The 18,729-nt window shown below is 40.2% G+C and overlaps 2 protein-coding genes across 3 annotated transcripts; both read left to right on the top strand.

The window, feature by feature from the left end:
- The first annotated feature begins 895 nt into the window (after positions 1 to 895).
- Positions 896 to 9,003, top strand: LOC106584369 (tyrosine-protein kinase ZAP-70). 2 transcript variants are annotated; one of them, XM_014169597.3, is made up of 14 exons: positions 896 to 1,034; positions 1,144 to 1,220; positions 4,881 to 5,366; positions 5,513 to 5,673; positions 5,763 to 5,901; positions 6,013 to 6,094; positions 6,205 to 6,227; positions 6,366 to 6,405; positions 6,520 to 6,730; positions 6,978 to 7,184; positions 7,382 to 7,574; positions 7,708 to 7,848; positions 8,244 to 8,356; positions 8,484 to 9,003. In XM_014169597.3, the coding sequence occupies exons 3-14, from the start codon at positions 4,962 to 4,964 to the stop codon at positions 8,599 to 8,601; spliced, it is 1,833 nt and encodes a 610-aa protein (XP_014025072.1). In that variant the 5' UTR covers positions 896 to 1,034; positions 1,144 to 1,220; positions 4,881 to 4,961; the 3' UTR covers positions 8,602 to 9,003. The 2 variants fall into 2 exon arrangements, with proteins under 2 accessions (XP_014025072.1, XP_045562063.1); XM_045706107.2 differs by lacking the exons at positions 896 to 1,034; positions 1,144 to 1,220 and adding an exon at positions 4,541 to 4,746.
- Positions 9,004 to 14,600: 5,597 nt separating this feature from the next.
- On the top strand, positions 14,601 to 18,008 carry LOC106584370 (MOB kinase activator 3A). Its single transcript, XM_014169599.2, has 4 exons — positions 14,601 to 14,980; positions 15,988 to 16,528; positions 17,205 to 17,407; positions 17,617 to 18,008. The coding sequence occupies exons 2-4, from the start codon at positions 16,111 to 16,113 to the stop codon at positions 17,644 to 17,646; spliced, it is 651 nt and encodes a 216-aa protein (XP_014025074.1). The 5' UTR covers positions 14,601 to 14,980; positions 15,988 to 16,110; the 3' UTR covers positions 17,647 to 18,008.
- Positions 18,009 to 18,729: the final 721 nt, after the last annotated feature.

Genomic DNA, 18,729 nt, shown 5'->3' with positions numbered 1-18,729 from the left:
CTGTGGAGATGGGAGAACCTTCCAGATGGACAACCATCTCTGCAGAACTCCACCAATCAGGCCTTTATGGTAGAGTGGCCAGAAGGAAGCCACTCCTCAGTAAAAGGCACATGACAGCCCGGTTGGATTTTGCCAAAAGGCACCTAAAGGACTCTCAGACCATGAGAAACAAGATTCTGTGGTCTGATGAAACCAAGATTGAACTCTTTGGCCTGAATGCCAAGCATCACGTCTAGAGGAAACCTGGCACCAGCCCTACGGTGAAGAATGGTGGTGGCAGCATCATGTTGTGGGGATGTTTTTCAGCAGCAGGGACTGGAAGACTAGTCAGGATCGAGGGAAAGATGAACGGCGCAAAGTACAGAGAGATCCTTGATGAAAACCTGCTCAGGACCTCAGACTGGGGTGAAGGTTCACCTTCCAACAGGACAACGACACTAAGCACACAGCCAAGACAATGCAGGAGTGGCTTCGGGACAAGTCTCTGAATGTCCTTGAGTGGCCCAGCCAGAGCCCGGACTTGAACCCGATCTAAAATCTTTGGAGAGACCTGAAAATAGCTGTGCAGTGACGCTCCCCATCCAACCTGACAGAGCTGGAGAGGATCTGCAGAGAAGAATGGGAGAAACTCCCCAATTGCAGGTGGTACCCAAGAAGACTAGTGGCTGTAATCGCTGCCAAAGGTTCTTCAACAAAGTATTGAGTAAAGGGTCTGAATACTTACGTAATGTGATATTTTATTTTTAGGTGCAAAAATGTCTAAAAAACTGTTTTTGCTTTGTCATTATGGGGTATTATTAACAAATGAATCAATTTTAGAATAAGGCTGTAACATTAACAAAATGTGGAAAAAGTCAAGGGGTTTGAAAACTTTCCGAATGCACTGTATTTGAATGTTCCATCTAGCCATTAAAACCTCCGTCATAGCCTCACTGCTGGAGGGTCGTGGTGGCAGGCTACAGGTGGAGACAGACGACTGGGGCTGCTGTTTCAGATGGCTGTATACAGAACTGCTGTCACTTCATGTAGCTGAGGTAAGGAAGTAGGTTAGTTTCTCTGTGAAGATTCCAGGACTGTATCGATCAACCGACATAGTTTTCCTGCACCCTCACACTATCACTGATGCCTCTGCTCTGTCACCAGACTCAGCTACTCTCTCTCTGAGGCCAACCTGTCTAGCTCTGACTTCTCTTCCCTTGGTTCCAGTGAAATAGTTTATGGTGAGTGCATCTGAAGTCAGTCCTGTGTTTTTTATATACTTATTTGCAATGGAGTAAATAGGATTATATTTATATATTTATATAACAAGGCTTTTGTCTTTCGGGGATGGAAAAATCTTAAATTGAAATGCTATTACTTTAATCTACTTTGAAATATACTAATACAATATTTTAGACTGAATTTATATCAATGATATATATAAAAGACTGTTCTGGAAATGTTTGTTCCCTTGTAACCAGTGCCTTGAACACATTTAAGTGTTAATACGTTTCTATTAGCAGAGTTTATGCTGTAACAAATGCAAAATGTCTTTACCACAGTGTGGCAAACACATTCTCGCTGTGGCTTCAAAAGTAGAGATTATATTTATAAATAGTTGTTTTCATTGTGTATATGAATAGAAAGCCAAAAGGGGTACGGTTTTTAAGCGGACACACCCAAGTGTTCTATGTGTGTTGTTTATTGCTTGTAACTTTCTTTTTAAATTATACATTCTATTTTGAGACTTGTTGGCACATGTAATGACATAATTATTACAAAATAGATTACCAATACTGTGCTTTGTATGAAAATAAGGTGCTGTCTTTTTATATTATTTTTAAGAGACTCATTCTCGTCTAGATAACAGACCAACCTTCTGTGACATTTACGGACCTACTGTAATCCAGTTCAACCAATGCAATGGAATATCTATAAAATACAACATGATTTGCCTGTTGAGATAGGTCCCTGGCTTAAACATGACTGGCTAAACTAGTGTCCTGAGGATCTGAGGACTTCTGGGCCCATGTGTAGCTCAACTCTTTACAGGGATGCCACAACCCAGATCACTGAGACTGATGTGTTGTCGTTCCAGGGAAAGAGTTAGGGCTTACAAATACTTAATTATACTCTTAGGTTTGGTCTTAAGATCGACTGGCTAAATATAGTTGGATGAGGGGCCACTGTCAGAAACCCAACAAGGCAACAGTAAGCACTTTGCAGGTTGCATGTTCATAAAACAAAAGCAGGAAACGAAATTCAAAAAGCTTGATTTGAAATTGACAATAATCTTCTACGTAGGCCCATAGGAAAAATATGCGCATTGGAGTCACTTCGATTTTCCATTGACGTAAGCAATTTATAAGGTAGCAGTCTGGCCCACTGAGGTTCATTTGTAAATGAACCTCTTACTAGAGACCTCCCATCATTTGAATGTAGACCTACGCTTGATGTTTGTAGGCCTATTTGTGTGGTTGTTTCTACAAAACTCTGAAAGCGTTATTAAGCAACATGGTGTGGTTTATCTGTTCTAGAGGCCTAGAATTCTAACAATATAAAGAATTGCTGCATTGAACACGTGTATATACTTGGACATGTTCTGATAAGCCTAACTTATTAGATGTTTGCCTGATTTAAAAAATGTTGCTAAGTGCATAGAAGCCAAAGTAACGTAATGATTTAGGAATGTTTTTGTTAGCGTAACTTACAAAACCGATACCCCTCCTGGTATATAAAGTCTTTTGAATGATCATTTGAATCCGATTCAAAGACAAATAATAACCCACACTTTGTTTTATCTTACTATGATTATATGAAATACAAGGCAAATATGCATTATTATTGTTACAGTTCATGGCCATGAGCCAATGAACTAATTTAGCAACCCTGAGTCAACTGTTAATAGTTGATGAATGTCATGTCTTATAGCCAAACAAAAGACCCTCCATGTTATCCTCTGTGCCGCAGTGGATAGGGCATTTCATCTGTAGAGCTCACAGCCACTTGTACCTGCATGGGAAAAGCTGTGCGTCAGAACACAGGAGGGTTGCTGCTCTGCTATCTCCCCGCTCTTTAAAGCTACAGCCTTCAGCCTGCCGAGGCTGGTACTGTATGTCCTGTACTGGCTCAGCTGTTAACCACAACCAACCTCCAGGCAAAGCACAGTATGAGAATGCATGGCCTTCCAGTGGAGAGTATAGACCTACAGCTGTTTTCGATGTGGTCCTAATGTCTGTTCTGAGGTGGAAGGAAAGCAAGATGAGGGAAGAGAATTGGGGTGTTCAAAAGCAAACAGCATATTTATGCTCCAATTATTAAGTAGTGGTGAGACCTTTATGGTTTTGTCTGTGTTCACTCATAAATTCAGGACACTAGAAAATAAAATGTGGACATTTCCTAGTCAACAACTCTCTTGTTGACAATACGTCTTCTTTGACAGATTTTCTTTTTTTCTTAACATCTTTCAATTTTCATGGTAACTGACTTTTATGGTTACTCTCAAGTACTTTAGTCTGTCATTCAGGGTTTTAGCTGTTCAATTCAGCTCATATAATACCAGGATAAAAAGACAGGAAATAAAACGAAACACTAGTCAGTTCAGTTTGAGCCATTCACAACATGTAAAGACCCCTGTCCTTTAACCGTGTGGTGAGGGGGGGGGGGGGGGGGGGGTTGAAGTTCTCAGACCATGGTGGAGTCTACGTGCGTTGTGGCTCATTGCGGCTCTCTGTGGGTCTGTCTGTGTGTCCGCCATAGATGTGGGCAGTCTGTCACAGGTACGCTCAGGAAACTGTGGTTGAATCACACTACACTTTTAAGCATAGACACAAGCTTCAGGTGATAGTCCTTACATTCTCCCCTTTTGACATACCCCACCTCAGAGAATCATTTCACCAAGCACAGGACTTCAGATCTCTGAAACAAAAATCAAATATTGGCCATGAAGAGTTCCCTTAAGGAGCTAGTAGTAATTGTGTATCATGTAATAAACTGAAGTGAAATTTTGGCAGGTCATTAACTGCAAACCAAACCAAGGAAAACCACCCTAACCTATGACTCACACCAACAGATTGGAAAACATGTTTAGCTAAAGCTTTCTTTTTCCAAAATGGGGGTGTCAATTGAAAAGAAAAAGGGGAAGTTATATGACGACCGCGAATAGAAAACTACATCAAAGTATCACTATGTTAACTGATTCAATGCCTGTCTTTATTTCGTCTACCAAGCTCCTTTTTGTAATTGTCTGTGATATGGTATCATGGTATCCATGTTTTGAAAGTTTTCATGATACTCATCTGTGTATTTCCCACCAACAGGCTTTTCTCGCTTGTTATCAAATAAGGCTAGCTCGCAGTAGAACATACACAAAATGCTGTGATGCTAACCTGTAGTCTACACTTGGTTTATTTTACATTTCCTGATAGTCTGTTAAAAGCACAAGTTGGGGGCTTTACATCTGTTTGGTTTTGTATTTTCATTTATCTAAAAATGATATGTTCCCTTAATCTTCACGTAAATTAGTCACCAGTGTGTTGAAAAGCTTTGGAAACAGCAGCACCTGCTCAACAGAAGAGTGAGAAACTAAAGAGAGGTTGGAGAAGGAGGATGGGGGCGGTTGTCAACTTCCTGTTGTGGCTGTGCTTAACACCAGCCTGTGCCTGTGCAGAGAAACACACACTCCCTATCTCAATTACTGCACACTGAACAGCCCAACCACACAAATACCTCAGTCACTCATCTGGGTCCATAAGATGGAGCCTCAATGTGAGTTATGATAAAGGCTGAAGACTGTACCTCATCAACAACCTCAATTAGAAAAACACATATACTGTAGTAATTTGAATATTGTTTTTTTAAATAGTGGTCATCCATAATTATTTTACATTCTCCTTATATAGATCTTTAACCAGGAGCCTCCAGCCATCTCCAACCCTTTTAACTGAGGAGTCTTCCCTCGTACTGCCTGAGGAGACTCAGACATGACTACAGACCCTGCGGCAGAGCTGCCTTTTTTCTACGGCAGTATCAGTCGTTCGGAGGCTGAGGAGCACCTGAAGCTGGCAGGCATGGCCGACGGGCTGTTTCTGCTGCGCCAGTGTTTGCGGAGCCTGGGCGGCTACGTGGTCTCCCTGGTGTGGAACGTGGAGTTCCACCACTACTCTGTGGAGAAACAGCTCAACAGCACCTACTGTATTGCAGGTGGAAAGCCCCACTGTGGTCCAGCGGAGCTCTGTGAGTTTTACAGTAAGGATTCAGATGGCCTGGTGTGCACCCTGAGGAAGCCCTGTCTGCGCTCCCCAGACAACCCCATCAGAGCAGGCGTCTTTGATAACCTGAGGGACAACATGCTGAGGGAGTATGTACGACAGACCTGGAACCTGGAGGTGAGGGTTGGGTAAATTACATTTGAGTAATTTCACAGACGCTGTTAACCAGAGCGACTATCACAGGATGAGAGGCAGCAGGGCCTGAAGTCACATAAACACTTTCTCTGATGTAGTTTCCTGTCTGACTTTGTGTCTGTGTTCAGGGGGAGGCCATGGAGCAGGCTATCATCAGCCAGGCTCCACAGCTGGAGAAGCTGATCGCCACCACCGCCCATGAGAGGATGCCCTGGTACCACAGCAAGATACCTCGCCAGGAAGGGGAGAGGCGGCTCTACTCCGGGGCACAGCCAGATGGAAAGTTCCTGTGAGTCATGAAATGCATTTTAGTCAAACACTACGCAAAGGTTCTAAAAACACCCACAACATAGTTTGATTTGGGTTTTTATTCATCAGAGTCAGAGACAGGGAAGAGTCCGGCACCTTTGCCCTTTCTTTGATGTACGGAAAAACGGCCTACCATTACCAGGTCCTCCATGACAAATCAGGGAAGTACTCCATGCCAGAGGGAACCAAATTTGACACTGTGTGGCAGGTAGGCTGTTCTCTCTTCTCCAACAAATGAGTCCAAGTTTATTATGTCTGCTACCTAATGTTTAAGACAAAGATAGTTATCTTTCCCTGCCACTCTCCCTCCCTTCTGCAGCTGGTTGAGTATCTGAAGATGAAACCTGATGGGCTAGTGACAGTTCTGAGAGAACCGTGTGTGAACCGCAACAACACCAAACGTACTTAATCAACATTCTGTTCACAATCATCAAATTCTTCTTATTGTTTCACTAAACTTTGTCCCTCATGCCATTGAATTAATTTTCTTCTTTCTCAAATCCATTTTCAGAGACTCCTGTTGTGCCCTCGGGGGTGAGTATCAAGAACATTTTCTAATTTCTCCATGGTAGATACTTTCTTTCCAATGTATTTATTGAGGCATCTGCTAAATGGCTTATTATTATTATGACTATTATTATATTACTATTAAATACAGTACATTTCTTTCAGAGGCGGCCCAGAACAAATGGATACACACCGCCACCTGGAGGTAGGTCAATAACATTACAACAGACACACATGGCCTTTCCACCAAAACCCACACATACACAAATCACTAAATTAGTCTTTAAGACATTTCCCTGTGGTTGTCCCTTTCTTACAGTACCTCTGGGGGGCTCCAAGGAAATCAATACTTCGCCCCCCACAGACCGTCAGATGCTGCCCATGGACTGCAGTGAATTTGTCAACCCTTACCATGACCCCAATGACCTGAAGAAGTTCTTCATCAATAGGGATCAGCTGATGATTGACGAGGTGGAGCTCGGCTCGGGAAACTTTGGCTGTGTCAAGAAAGGAATCTTCAAGACAAATAAGTGAGAGGGGGGTGACCTGCTTTTTGGATGAATCAAACCAGAACATCAGATCCTGAGTTTAGAACCTATAACATCAGCCTAGAGCCATTTATAACAATTGATAACTACGTTTTAGGTCAGAGGTTTCTCATTATTTTTACTGACAAAATTAGCTGATCAGGAAAAAATCTGGACCCCAGTTACAGGCTATAATTAGGAAAAACATGGGGCCCTATTCATAACACCACTAATTTCTGTGTGGTTCCAGGGGCCACACTGATGTGGCCATCAAGGTGCTGAAGAGTGAGAATGAGAAGCTGGTGAAAGATGAGATGATGAGGGAGGCGGAGATCATGCACCAGCTGAGTAACCCTTACATCGTCCGCATGCTGGGGCTCTGTCAGGCTGAGTGCCTGATGCTGGTGATGGAGATAGCTTCTGCTGGGCCACTCAACAAGTTCCTCTCCACCAATAAGTAAGGTCAATTATTTCACACGTGTACAGTATATACAGTTTCATAAGGCATGTTATTCTCTTAGTAGTGACATTGATCATAGAGAGTTATGGAAATGCCATTAATGATAGCACTACTAATACTCAAACAATACCATGACATACTGTAATTTCCCGAAAGGTTAATTTGAGTTACCTTTCTGTCCTTCTACCTCTCAGGGATAAGGTCACAGTGGAGAACATTGTGGGGCTGATGCACCAGGTGTCTATGGGAATGAAGTACCTGGAGGAGAAGAACTTTGTGCACAGAGACCTGGCAGCTCGCAACGTCCTGCTGGTCAACCGACAGTTTGCCAAGATCAGTGACTTTGGTCTGTCCAAGGCTTTGGGTGCTGATGACAACTATTACAAGGTAGGAGTCTCTTGCACGTGTCATGTGCTATAATCTTGGTCTGTTTTATATAGTCAAATGCTGCAGTTCTTTATATATTATTCATGTGGTATGGTATGTGTGTGTGTGCGGGCGGGCGTGCATGGGTACATAGGCACGCATAGCAGGAAAATGGCCGCTGAAGTGGTATGCTCCAGAATGCATGAACTTCCACAAGTTCTCCAGCAAGAGTGATGTCTGGAGCTTTGGTGTCACCATGTGGGAAGCCTTTTCTTACGGAGGAAAACCATACAAGGTACAATCTGTACAGCACCTGCAAGACATATAACCACAATATAGTTAAATGTTTATACTGTATTATAAACTGGGTGGTTCGAGCCCTGAATGCTGATTGGCTGAAAGCCGTGGTATATCAGACTGTATACCATGGGTATGACAAAACGTTTCTTTATACTGGTCTAATTACATTTGTTACCAGTTTATAATAGCAATAAGGCACCTCGGGGGTTTGTGGTATATGGCCAATATAGCACTGCTAAGGGCTGTATCCAGGCACTCCGTGTTATGTCATGCATAAGAACAGCCCTTGGCCATATACTTCATCCCATCGTGCATTATTGCTTAAATAACAGCCTCCAACACAGTGCTGTCTAGATTAACTTAATCTGCGTCTTTACCAAATATGATCAGAAAATGAAAGGTCCGGAGGTGATCAGTTTCATTGCCAGTGGGAGCCGGATGGAATGTCCGTCTGGATGTCCAGATAGAATGTATGCACTGATGAAGGACTGCTGGACATACAAGTAAGTGAGAAACTAGAGACCTTCTATTCATTTTCACACCACATGGGAAGTAGGCTAATAGGCCACACCACTGCCCATTTAAAAGTAGATGCATCACATCTAAAGTGTCTGACCTTTCTCTTCTCAGACACGAGGACCGGCCAGGCTTTGTGAAGGTGGAGGAGCGCATGCGAGTCTTTTATTACTCCATATCCAACAAAACTCCGCCTGAGGTGACCGCAGACGCTGCTGAGCCTCTCAAGTAGACCAGGGACAACAGACACTCTGTCCCCCTGCCATACAATGCATTCTTTAATATAGACAAAGAGCTTCTTATGAACTAGTCTGGGCACTAGCTGACAGCTTCAGCAACAGGCAGCTACAGTAAACAGCTAAACAAGCCTTATATACACAAATGTGAGTTTGTAATTAAAGTCATTCTTGAGAGGATGCTCCTCTTCTGAAAGGTAGCTCAAGACTGCATCATCTGAGGTTTGGAATAGTTTGAAAGAAACGCTTCATAAAGAATTGTGCATGGTAAAACTGCATTTTGAAAGTGTAATGTTTCCTTGAGAGTACTTATACTATAGGTCTAGTGTGAATTATATTTAAGTGCTCCAGCACTGTATACATTCCTTAATATGTCATGATTAAACATTTTCACAGAATATGGTGTATCTATATCAAGTAATTGTGAAAAGAATTTGTGAATGAATTATGAAAAGTAAAAAGGCCAGAAACATCGGCTCAAACAGGCAATCTGCAGTTGCTACAGTACATCCATTTTTGGACTTATAAATTAATGATATGTACCCTTTGATTCTTGAAGAATATATCTTATAAATTAATTATATATACCCTTTGATTCTTGAAGAATATATCTTATAAATTAATGATATATACCCTTTGATTCTTGAAGAATATATCTTGTAAATTCTTCATGAGCTTAGATCAACTGTCGCACCCCATCAGATCCAAAATATAAGCTTGTTTTACTTCAATGCTTGTAAACAAAGTAAATATAAACAAACACTATATAACCTCAAAACATGATTAAAACTATACTGAACAACAATATAAATGCAACATACAATAGTTTTAAAGATTTTACTGAGTTACAGTTCATATAAGGCAATCAGTCAATTGAAATAAATTCATTAGTCACTGATCTATGGATTCCACATGACTGGGAACACGATATGCATCTGTTGGTCACAGATACTTTGGGGTGTGGATCAGCAAACCAGTCAGTATCTGGCGTGACCACCTCATGCAGCGTGACACATCTCCTTCGCATAGAGTTGATCAGGCTGTTGATTGTGGACTGTGGAATGTTGTTCCATTCCTCTTCAATGGCTGTGCGAAGTTGCTGGATATTGGAACTGCAACACGCAGTAGTACACGTCAATCCAGAGCATCTCAAACATGCTCAATGGGTGACATGTCTGGTGAGTATGCAGGCCATGGAAGAACTGGGGCATTTTCTACTTCCAGGAATTGTGTACAGATCCTTGCGACATGGGGCTGTGCATCACATGAGGTGATTGCGGCGGATGAATGGCATGACAATGGCCCTCAGGACCTCATCCCGGTATCTCTGTGCATTCAAATTGCCATCGATAAAATGCAATTGCGTTCATTGTCCGTAGCTTATGCCTGCCCATACCATAACCCCAACGCCACCATGGGGAACTCTGTTCATAACGTTGGCATCAGCAAACCGCTCACCCACACAACACAATCTGCCCGGCACAGTTGAAACTGGGATTCAACCGGGAAGAGCACACTTCTCCAGCGTGCCAGTGGCCATCGAAGTTGAGCATTTGACCACTGAAGTCGGTTACGACACCGAACTGCAGTCAGGTCAGACGACGAGCACGCAGATGAGCTTCCCTGAGACGGTTTCTGGGCAGAAATTCTTGGGTTGTGCAAACCCACAGTTTCATCAGCTATATGGGTGGCGGGTCTCAGACGATCCTGCAGGTGAAGAAACTGGATAGTCCTGGGCTGGCGGGATTACAAATGGTCTGAGGTTGTAAGGCCTGTTGGACATACTGCCAAATTCTCTTAAACAATATTGGAAGCAGCTTATGGTAGAGAAATTAACATTAATTTCTCTGGCAACAGCTCTGGTGGACATTCCTGCAGTCAGCATGCCAATTACACGCTCCCTCAAAACTTGAGACATCTGTGGCAATGAGTTGTGTGACTAAACTACACATTTTAGTGGCCTTTTATTGTCCCCAGCACAAGGTGCACCTGTGTAATGACCATGCTGTTTAATCAGCTTCTTGATATGCCATAACTGTCAGCTGGGTGAATTATCTTGGCAAAGGAGAAATGCTCACTAACAGGGGTGTAAACAAATTTGTTCACAACGTTTGAGAGAAATACGTTTTTTGCGTGTATGAAACATTTCTGTATATTTTATTTCAGTTCATGAAACATGGGACCAACACTTTACATGTTGCTTTGATATTTTTGTTAAGTGTACTTTCCCCAAGCGAAGGTTCTTCTCTATGAAGTAACGATAGAAGTAGCTGAATACGGGCTACATAGACACTGATAAGACAATTCAAAGGGGGAAACACAGCATGAACAGTCGAAGTCGGAAGTTTACATACACTTAGGTTGGAGTCATTAAAACTCATTAAAACTCACTCCACAAATTTCTTGTTAACAAACTATAGTTTTGGCAAGTCAGTTAGGACATCTATTTTGTGCATGACACAAGTCATTTTTCCAACAATTGTTTACAGACAGATTATTTAACTTATAATTGACTGTATCACAATTCCAGTGGGTCAGAAGTTTACATAAACTAAGTTGACTGTGCCTTTAAACAGCTTGGAAAATTCCAGAAAATGATGTCATGGCTTTAGAAGCTTCTGATAGGCTAATTGACATAACTTGAGTTAATTGGAGGTGTACCTGTGGATGTATTTCAAGGCCTACCTTCAAACTCAGTGCCTCTTTGCTTGACATCATGGGAAAATCAAAATAAATCAGCCAAGACCTCAGAAAAAAAGTAGACTTCCACAAGTCTGGTTCATCCTTGGGAGCAATTTCCAAACGCGTGAGGTGTGAGGGAGGATGAATGTGAATATGTTTAGGAGGGCGGGAGAGAATGGGTGTGTGGATGCATAGGGTAGGGGTTGTATGTGAATGAAGGAGAATGGCTATATGGATGGGTGTAAGGGTGTCTGAGGGGAAGAGGGGGTGGGGGGGGGGGTTCTTGAACATTCAAGAGATTATGAGAGGATGTGGTTTTCACTTCAAAAAGGAGAAGTATCATATTTAAAGAGGAGCTGGGTTAGAGAGGCATATACTGGTGTAGGCATCCTGATAAATAAGTAAATAACAATTTTCCCTTATATCCCAGCACACGGACCAAGAAGGCCATTTTCTAATCTTAAATTGTACCTTACATGGTACAATTCAAGGAACCTCCAAAGAGACTGAAAATGTTCATCTCCACAAATAATTTACAGGAAACCTAGAGATTACTATTCCCAACTACAAAAGACTACTCCTTTTTTTCTCAAAGTAAGAAACGCTATTCAAGAATTGACTAAATTGTAATTCTAAAAATGCACTCAACAATATACTGGGTTAAAAAATACATGACATAGCGATATTTGATCATTCTCCTGTATCATGCTTAATTACACCAATAGAAAATTCATTTAGTGACAGAATATGGAGAATGAACAGAGCACATCTTCAAGACCTGAAATGTATTAAATACAAAAACATAAAGACCTTTACCATTACAAATGTAGACATATAGGACAGAGAATAGCCGACCACCTAAATAATTGTGGATACTTTTAAGGCGTATGTGGTGGCAGGGTAGCCTAGTGGTTAGCGCGTTGGGCTAGTAACCGAAAGGTTGCAAGTTTGAATCCCCGAGCTGACAAGGTACAAATCTGTCGTTCTGCCCCTGAACAAGACAGTTAACCCACTGTTCCTAGGCCGTCATTGAAAATAAGAATTTGTTCTTAACTGACTTGCCTAGTTAAATAAAGGTAAAATGTTAGGGGAATGATAATCTCATACTCGGCATTAGTTAAATCTGAGTTTGAAATTAAAATGAAAGAAACATTTTAAATAAATGACTATCTTAGAAAAATACTATAAAAAATCTTTACAAGGCAAAGAAGAAAATATAATTTCTGAACTTAAGCAGGAGTATGATGTTTTACTTTTGAAGAGAGCCAAAAACTACAGGTTAAACTCAAATGAAGCATACTATTTAATGGCAAATAAACCAGGTAAACATTTTGCAGCAGTCACAAAACGAATAAATGCCAAACCAGTTCTAATTTTAAATGACAAGGACACAAATGCTTTATTTAGAAACAACAACTCTATTAATAACAATTTAAAAGCTTCTATGAAAATCTACATAAATCAGAATTAAACAACAGTTTGACTGATCATGCAGCCTTCTTAGTATTCTTAGACTCAATAACCCTGAACCAACTATCAGCAGACAGAAAATATCATACAAATTTGAAATCACACAGAAATAAATACTAGACACTGTTGAAGCATTCGCACGGAGAAAAGCACCAGGTATGGACGGCTTTCCCATATAATTTTATTTGAGTCAGTTTTTAATTGAGGGTTACTCAAATGATAACACACGTCACTCAATTCAGTGCTTCCAAGTTCCATGTATCATACAGTTATTTCAGTTATATTAAAACCATGAAAATCTGGAGAGTCCCCTGAAGATTACAGACCCATAAATGTAATAAATTATGACAATAAAATAATAACAAAACTCAAAAGCAACAGAATGGCAAAAGTCTTGATACATATTAATCAATCAGGGTTGGTTAAAAATATAAATTTACAAACAAATACAAGAACATGTTTCAGTATAATGCAATACACTAAAAAACAAGATATAGATTTATCAATAATGGCTGTTGATGCCGAAAAGGCTTTCAACCGAATTGAATTACCTTTTCTATTCAAAACCAAGTTTACATCTGAAACAATAGATTTTATAAAAAATATTATATAAATATCCTAAAGCTAAACTATACACAAATAATACATTATCTGATTAATTTGCTTTATAAAGGGGCACAAGACAGGGATGTCCTCTCTCACCCCTCCTGTTTGCAGTGGCAATTGAACTTTTTGCAGAAAGAATTAGACAGGAACCAAACGTAACAGGTATCAGTATTGGTAAACATAAATAAACTAACTTTATTTGCAGACAATCTCCTGATATACCTGACTAATATTGATAACTCAATGCCCCCCTTGTTAAACATATTTTCAGAAGGCTCTAAAATCTCAGCATATAAAATGAAGGTGGAAAAAATGAAATAATGGCAATAGAATTTTTTTAATTATAACTCATGATCATGTAAGTGGAGCACAAAAAAAGATTCAATATTTAGGATGCTTAATAAGTGACAACAAACAAAGATACTTTTATCCCTTTACTCAACAACATGAAAGCAGATCTAATTAAATGGAACAATATTCCCATAAATCTTACAGGTAGAATAAACCTCTTTGGAATGGCATGGCTCCCAAAGTTTCTATATTTATTTTTCGGTAATACCAATTACCCTACCTAAGACATTATTTTAAAAGTGTACTTGACATAACAGACTTTATATGGACAAATAAACCTCACAGAATAAAAAGCAAAGTTTTACATCTGGGTGGTTTTAACTTTCCAAACCTGTGACTTTATCAACTCGCCCCCCAAGGCTTTTACTTGCGACATATTGTTAAATGCACTAAATACGAACAATGGGTACATATTGAAGATGTCATGCACATCCCTAGAACATTTTCACGTGTCTATTTTCAATGGATAAAGCTAAGAACATGAACAACTTCATAACACTATAACAATATGGAAGAAAATGAAACAGATTCTACTAGAACCAATATCACTCCCCTAAAAACACACCCATATGGAACAATCCTTGGATAGCTTTTCAGAATTAACAGATAAATTGGCCCACATGGGAAAACAAAACAAAGGCATAGAAACCGTAAATTACTTGGTAATAGGAAATACATTTAGTCCAATTTGGACTGACCAATGTAGACATTCTCAAATACATGCAACTTAATTAAATACAAAGAAAAACCTGTCAAGCTCACTTAGATCTTGCTGTGAAACTGTGTGTGTGTCTGTGTACTGTGTTTGTATGTCCTGAATGTAAACACATTTTGCTTTAACAATTTAACATTCGTTAAACAGCACCCCCTGTAGGCAACTACAACCAGGAAACTCGGAAATGTCCAACTTGCTAACAGACTGGCCCCAGTTATACTCGTGTCGTGTACACCAGTTATCGAGTAAAAAAGTCCAAGTTTCCGAGGTCAGACTATCCTTGAACGCGTCACTAATATAAAACGAAATACTGTAGCGCCTGCTTGGTTGTGTAAAGTGACGTAAAATCAGAGGAAGTGCTTGTTATTTCTTTTCTTTTTTGGTAGGGAGGGGTTTATTTTAGTTGCCTAAGTAAAGACTTAGCTATGCTCAGAACTACTGTCGTTATACATTAATTAAAATGTAGCCGTTGTAATACATTTAAAAAGGATTAGCAAAGTTTATTATATTCAAGAGAACACAGCAAGGGAAGGAACATTAAAGCGGAACAAGTAAGTGATAACGTTAGCCTATCTAAGTTCGGGGGAAGTGGTTGCGTTTACGGTCAGCTCGTTTGGGAGCAATTTACTCCCATTATTTCTACGTTAAATGATATAATGAATAACATGTTTTGAGGAGTAGTTTGTGGTTACCTTAATCATGCGAAAAGCAAGAAGTGCGATTGTTATCCTTTTTTCTCTCATGAATAAACGTGGCGCCCTCATCTTTGAAGCATCGTAGCATCAGTGCTCCGGCGACCGCTAGGATACATCATGAACTAACGTTAGCTTCTATACTTAGGTTGTTTAACTTTTGCTCCTGACCACTTTATCTGTCTGTTGGCTGGATATAGTCATATAAGTAACCTCAATATATGACATGGCGTTATTGTCTGAGGTCACTTCATAAAGTTGTGCAAGGTTGTACATGCTGTCTCGCTTGCCTGAACCAGGCCATAATGTATTGTGAAAAGTAGGAAATTACTCATATAGCTTGCAACAAATTGTAACTACATTCTAACAACCCTCACTTTTTGCAACGTGGTAACTAACTCTGTGACAATACTCACTTTGCAACGTTGTAACTGATTGGGGTTATTCTTCTCGAAGTTGATGTTCAGGTTATGTTGGAGGACAGACTTCCGTGAATTTACCACTCTTTGGACAGCAGTCATAGATGTGTTATATATTTTGCTTAGTTAAATATGGTTTATTAATTTGATTAACTGATTAATCAATAGATTTTTTTACATTTGTTATTAATTTTCAATAATGGATCAAGACACCACAAACACTTACACTATTATGCATTTGTACCAAACAACAGAACTAATAGTGATGCAGATTTGTGAAATGTTACAGATTTATAAAAGTGCCACCAATAAATACATTGTGGGCCTACGTTGTTGGCATTGCAGCACCAGACTGAATACTGCACGTTACTGCTGAATTGGACAATATGGCATATATGTGAATCTGACAAAAAATATTTTTTCCCCTCTGATTTGACCCTTCATCAGCCTCAGGACCAAAGCCAGCTGCAAGAAAAATACAACCATTGTATAACTGCTCCACTGTTTATATCTCCTCGTTCTAACCAGTAAATCATTCATTAAGACATAAACAAACTGACACATGCAACAATGTCCATGGCCCTGAAGCAAGTCTTCAACAAGGAGAGGACATTCCGTCCGAAGCGTAAGTTTGAGCCCGGGACACAGCGCTTTGAGCTGCACAAGAAGGCCCAGGCGTCTCTGAATGCAGGCCTGGACCTGAAGCAGGCGGTGGCGTTGCCCCATGGAGAGGACCTGAATGACTGGGTGGCTGTTCACGTGGTGGACTTCTTCAACCGCATCAACCTCATCTACGGCACCATCAGTGACTCCTGCACCGACCAGACCTGCCCCGTCATGTCCGGAGGGCCCAAGTACGAGTACCGCTGGCAGGACGAGCACAAGTACAAGAAGCCCACAGCCGTTCCAGCCCCAAAATACATGAGCCTGCTGATGGACTGGATTGAAGTACAGATCAACAACGAGCACATCTTCCCCACCAACGTCGGTATGTGCAAAGAATGATAACTAGGTAGATGGGATCTGTTATTTGGCTATTCATGATGATGATAAATGGGTCTGAATCATCTTGATGGGCTGAATTCCTAGAGTTCTCTGTCATTATAAAGTGCAACAGTTGTATCGGTTAATCTACTATAATTCAGAAATTCTTAATACGTCCTCCCACCACACATAACTTGCTGTCTGACTGGCTGTAGAAACAGCCAAGCAATGGCTTTAGAAATGGTCACATAATCTACAGTAGGGTATAAATAGGAATGCATGTGCAGATGTCCCCAGGAATGCATTTTAAAATGCTATTAGATTAGTGTAAGAGGATAGACTGATAACTTCATCTATTCTTGATGGATGAAGGGAAACATGAATCCTCTGCCCTAGGGGTGGTAATTTCCAAGGCTCACATATCTCAATCAAGTGATACAAGCATGATCCTCCAGTACACAAGAAAATAACAGGCCTCACTTGATTTACAAAAACATTGAATATTTATATAAATTGTATTTGCACCCAATGTAATATTTAAAGTTGAGAATTAATCTGACAATTAAACTGAACCAACCACAGAGATGAGGTTGAGAGAATGACCACATTTGTGTTTACTTTACATGTCCCAGGAGGACACGTCTTAATCTTTTTTGCCATCTTATGTTTGGTTTTTGAAGGTACTCCCTTCCCAAAGACCTTCATGCAGGTAGCTAAGAAGATTTTGTCTCGCCTGTTCCGTGTGTTCGTCCACGTCTACATCCATCACTTTGATCGTGTGAACCAGATGGGTGCAGAGGCCCACGTCAACACCTGTTACAAGCACTTCTATTACTTTGTAACGGAGTTTAACCTCACAGACCACAAGGAGCTCGAGCCACTGGTGAGTGAGAAAAAAGGATTCAATTGTCTATCTTGTGGAAGGCGAGCTGAAATTGTAATTTTCATATTTTCTTACATATTACGTTTGTTTTGCAAAGGAAGCTGCAAAGGAAGTTATGATGCCTGTAATGCACCCTAGAATTGTGATGTTTACAAGCACATTTGTGTACTTTTGTTATCATAATGTTGCCATCACTCCTGCCCCTACAGAAAGAGATGACATCACAGATGTGCCACTAAGGGAGCACCACTGACCACTTGACAAATTCCAGCTTGAAGACTAGTTCCGTCCATATAGAAGACTGAAACAGGAAACCAAATCTAAAATAGTCTTTATTTTTATAAACAAGTATCTTGTAAACATTATCTTTTTTAGCCATGTAGGTTTGTTTAACCAGGAACCTTGTAAGGCATTCTCTTCATTTTAATGTTTAGAAATTGAGCACAGTATTAAGAGATTTTACTTTTTTTTAATTTGAAGTTGAATCAATCCTGTAATTTAGTTATTGGTCTTTTCTCTAAAATGAATATATGTTTGTTTGTACATATCTAAGATTGTAGTATGTGGAGACATTAAATGTACTCAGTGTTCCTGCTCTAAACTCAGTGTCATATGTTTAATTATGAAATGGGTAGTTTTGATCCTGGATGCTGATTAGACGAGCAGCGTTCGAAGCCGCGCAGTATTGTCATACATTGTTGTTTTTCCAGAATATACATTCAAACTGCTATATTGTTTGTGTATTACATCTATTCAATGGTGTTGTTTTGTAAAATAACTGAGAACAAGGCCTGTGGAGTGAGGCCAATCAACGTAGTAAAACAGTCATGCGGTCTTAAGTTAGTCCACAAGGTGGCGAAAGGAGCACACATAAATACGGCTGGTGAAAGGGTTGAGTTTATATTGTGGCAGGAAGTCCATTAAGTGTTAAATACCCCATAACTCAAATGGAAAACATATCTGGCTACCTTAGTACCATGCAAATAAAGTTTTAAGGACACCTTTGGCAATATAAAGTTACTTTTTAAGTTAAGGTTGTCTGTTGGAAGTGATTGATCTGGACTAGCCCTACGTTTGAGTAAAAGCTTCTTCAAATAATATGCCAAACATAGTAGTCTTGAAGTGAACTGAATATGTTTCATCCAGGTGTGCTGATTGTTCACTGATCTCCTTTGTTACTATTGTCCCAGTTTGAATAAGATGAAATGAATGCCATATTGCAGGGTTCCCCAACTGTTGTTGGACCTAAAAGACTTAAAAACACCAACTCAGCTCCTAGTCATTTTAATTCTGGAAATCTTTTCCAAAGTATTCCCACGCAC

The sequence above is a fragment of the Salmo salar genome, chromosome 23 (genome assembly GCF_965601325.2).
Source record: "Salmo salar chromosome 23, fSalSal1, whole genome shotgun sequence".
Taxonomy (NCBI): Eukaryota; Metazoa; Chordata; class Actinopteri; order Salmoniformes; family Salmonidae; genus Salmo; species Salmo salar.
This window is presented reverse-complemented; position numbering and strand designations above follow the sequence as displayed.